This window comes from Mugil cephalus, chromosome 5 (genome assembly GCF_022458985.1).
Source record: "Mugil cephalus isolate CIBA_MC_2020 chromosome 5, CIBA_Mcephalus_1.1, whole genome shotgun sequence".
Taxonomy (NCBI): Eukaryota; Metazoa; Chordata; class Actinopteri; order Mugiliformes; family Mugilidae; genus Mugil; species Mugil cephalus.
The window spans coordinates 16,940,311-16,944,311 of NC_061774.1; the positions used below are offsets into that span (position 1 = coordinate 16,940,311).

Consider the following 4,001-nt stretch of genomic DNA (forward strand, 5'->3'; position numbering starts at 1 on the left):
CATAGCTACAGATAAACTAGAATCTTTTACGAGGATGATTTCAATCAGGTTAAAGAAATGTAAATTTTAACCAGTGTGATAAATCCAAGCAACATGATATCAGGTGCATAGGAGTAGGTTTTGTTATTTATTACATAATGGCAGGGTTTCATTTTATTTGACATGATGCAAGTGTCTCCTAGCTGACTATACTATGGTGTGATGAGGATTACCATGTGACATTAAAGTCTAAAGGTGGACAATCTTGCCTTGTATCTAAAACCTTCGTCCAGATAAATACATCAACAGCTCTGATCCTCACCAGGGCGTTGGTAGCGTATCCTTCAAGTCCTCCAAGTTGTGAGGTGAGCCCCCATGGATGGGACGTATTAGTCCAGCACATCACCACAGATTTAAGTTCTCAAACTACTCCTGAACCATTTTTTTGCTTTGTGTCAGGGAGCATTATCCTGCTGAAAGAGGCCCCCACCAAAGGGGGTATATGTGACCTGGAAGAGTCCTGAAGGTAAGTGGTATGTTCCAAAATAACCACACAAGGTCGGCCTTCAACCCCACACCCCTGTGCATCAGTGAGTCCCATCATGAGCCTGTTGCTGGATAAAGTTTTTTTTTTTTTACTTCAAATACTGGCTGCACATTCAACAAAAAGCTGCAGTCGACATGCTCTGCACTTCTTTTTCTTGCTTCTAACAGATCAACTTTTAGGTAAAATGTTCAGTTACTGCCTACGGTATTGGAAAAAAAAAAAACTGATGGGTATCATGATAAAAATGATGATATTCACTGGTCATAATGTGATGATGCTCAGTACCTAGGCACACACACAAGGTTTAAAGTCAACCTGAATACAGCTTTGTGATGTTTTCTCTAAAACACACACAAGACATCAGGCTCAAATAAAAATTTATATCAGAAGATCCAATGTCAATACAAAGAATACATCTGAGATCGGAAAAAAAGGGTTGGAAGTTCGGTTTGCTCACTGGTCTGACAAGGAGCTCTGCTTTTCAACACCACAACCAAAATATCATTTCACCATGAACAATTCACAGCTTTTAAAGCAGAATAAATATGTTGGCCTTAACGCATGTATTTGAACAATGTCGAATACACAATACATCATTCGGTTTATTCAGACAGTCCAATTCCAAGACGAATCTGGTCTGACTCCCAGGAGTTGAACGGGGGAAATGGGCTGATCTGTCCTCACTGCTTGGGTTTCAGGGCTGTGGTAAAGACACCGAATATGATGGCAACTACAGTGAAGCCCTGGGCAAAGATTCGTCCCCTCATCAACAGCTGGGATTGTCTGGTTTTCCCTTGATGGAAAGCACGGAGGCCATACATCAGCATGCCTGCTGTTCCCAAACAGCCTGGAGGAAAAAGAAAAAAAAAAAGAAAAAAATCACAGATCACACCCATCAGGACATGGTGACATAAACAAGTGGTGACTAGTGGCAAAAAACGAGGAAAGATGAAGGGTTGAACCGCTCGTGCTGTCATCTGATGCTATACAACGGTCAGGCATAACATTACGACCACATTCCTAATATTGTGTAGGTCTCCCAAAAACATTTGAGTCATCGGAGAATGGACATGGGTCTTCTGAGGGTGTCCTGTGGCGTCTTTAGGGTTTTATGGGTTGAGGGCAGGGGCCTCTGTGGATCCCACTTGAACATCCACACAAGTGCCAGGTACTTAAGTTTCCCAGCACAACCCTGAATTGTCACAGGATGGTCAGTGGTCATAATGTTATGCCTGGTTTTTAAATGTCTTAATATCGATGTAGTGAAAGAAAAAAAATCATGTTTTGGGCCGATAATGAATGACTTCCACACCTCCAACCATCACTTTTTCTCTATAGGTGCAATAAATTGCAAATGGATCATTTGGATCAATATTGTGTTGTCCAATGAACTATCGTCTGATGTACATACCACGTGCATTTTAAGCTGCAATTAAAATTTATCAGTGAACTATGTAGAATATTGCAATATATCGTAATAATGTATCGTATCGTGAAGTCCTTGCCAATACCCATCCCTGGTGTGGAGACATATCAAATAGTTTTGCTGATTCCTGATAAGATGTCTCTGACATCTTAAAAATTCACAAATGTCACAGAGAAACTCACTGTCAGCACATTTTAAACGTATTATTGAATCTGTGACGCAGCTCTTAATCGCTACAGACGCCAATGAATGGACTGAAGTGTGTCGTTTCGAGTAAAGGACGCGCTGTACTTCACTTGTGTAAGTTCACTCTGCAGCGGTTCTCCGCTTGTGTAACTCACCTATTGGCACGAAGGGGTTCTCCTTGGTTTTCCTCATAAACTTTTCCTTGAACGTCTCATCTTTGTTCCTCGGCGTCGGGTTGAAGCCCTCGATAATCGGGGGTTGAGACAGGTCAAAGGGCGCCGGGACCGACGGCGCTGCTGCGGGTGTTTGTTCCGGTGCTGCTGCCGTCGCCATTGCTTATTACCTTGGGAAAAACATACACAGGAGAAGCAGGAAGCGTAAAACGACACTTCCGGTGACGCAATTTCCGGGTTAGATTCGCCTCGATACTTCAAAATAAAAGAATTTTACATATAATGAAGAGTCACGAGTCTTCGTGAGAGATTTCGGGCTTGAAAGGCACACGTACGATACACAGACAATTAAATAAAACACTTGCGAAAAATACGAACACCCTTAGAAATAAAAATATGTACAGAGAAAATGTAATTATGTAAATAATTAAAGTGCGGCTTAGTGAAAGTCCTATTCTATGAAATGGTGTGAGTGTCTTCCTGTAGAAGACTGATGATTTGTTTGGTTGTCAGCAGGTGTGTGTGTGTGTGTCACTATGAAAGGGAGGACTTAGTTGCCCTCTATTCTATATGAGGGCTGCAGGACAGACATTTGCTGCCTGCTGTGTAAGCATTACAAGCTACGCAGTACAAGCTAAGCTCGACTCGGAGCCTGAAATAGAGATATTAGATGTCATATCTCTGTCATATCAAAATGTTGGGAGTTCACTGGTCAGTTGGTGTCAATCTATAAATGAACAACGGGGTTATAAAGTAAAGTAAAACAGCACAGCGCATGGGACTATATGCTTTTTCTTTTCAGAAGAGAAATGTGGTACTTTTGTTGTATATTTATAAAAACTGTTGTTCCAAGTTTTCTGTAGATGTTTCCCTTTCCACCTAATTTATTCAAAAACAGCAGTGATTTCAAAAATGATCGAATAATCTATAGTGTGTTAAAGAGACACATTTGATCTTAAATTGTTTGCTACAGGCAAAAAGATTACCAATAGCAATCTAATAATTTTTCAAAATAACCCCACTCTTACCACTGAGTGGCAGTATTGTGTAAAGTTCAATTGTTCCAACAATCAGTGAAATCAAATAGAAAAGTAGTTTATGTGTTTTCTTTTTATTGGGAAACTGTAGTTTTTCCTCTAATGGCATCTTCAGTTTGGTTTGATATCAGAATAAAATAATATTAACCTTTAAGAATCAGTGGAAAATTTAGGGTCTATGTTAAAAAACAGATTGTTTTGATGATTTTGAGACCCTTAAGATTAGGATGCTGCAACAAAGAGAAGAGATTGATGGCGCCTAAAGCAAAGCCATGCTGATATTAGGACTGTTGCGGTGTACTGATATCAATACTCACGCCATTAAAAAAAAATGAGATTTCAATATTGTGTTAATAATCCAGTGCAACTTGAACACCATTTTACATCTGCCTGATTTCTTCTATTCTGTTATTTTGAGTGCAATTCATCTCCCAAGGGAGAAAATGACGTTAAAGATGCATTTTGGATCAGGATTTTGACATTATTCATGTTGATATTGTAATAATAACGTGTCATTTTTTGCCCATAATTGTGAAGTGAAAATCTGATATCGTGACTGACATCATGACTTCTTCTACGACGGTCAAGCAGTTCGACGTTCCATCAAAACATGCAAATAAGTAAGAAAACACATTTCATAAAAACCACACAAA

General features: G+C 39.7%; 1 protein-coding gene across 1 annotated transcript; it reads right to left on the minus strand.

Annotated features, from left to right (window-relative positions):
- Positions 1-886: 886 nt before the first annotated feature.
- Positions 887-2,505, minus strand: higd2a (HIG1 hypoxia inducible domain family, member 2A). Its single transcript, XM_047584806.1, has 2 exons — positions 2,294-2,505; positions 887-1,373 (listed from the first exon to the last, which is right to left on the minus strand). The coding sequence occupies exons 1-2, from the start codon at positions 2,469-2,471 to the stop codon at positions 1,207-1,209; spliced, it is 345 nt and encodes a 114-aa protein (XP_047440762.1). The 5' UTR covers positions 2,472-2,505; the 3' UTR covers positions 887-1,206.
- Positions 2,506-4,001: the final 1,496 nt, after the last annotated feature.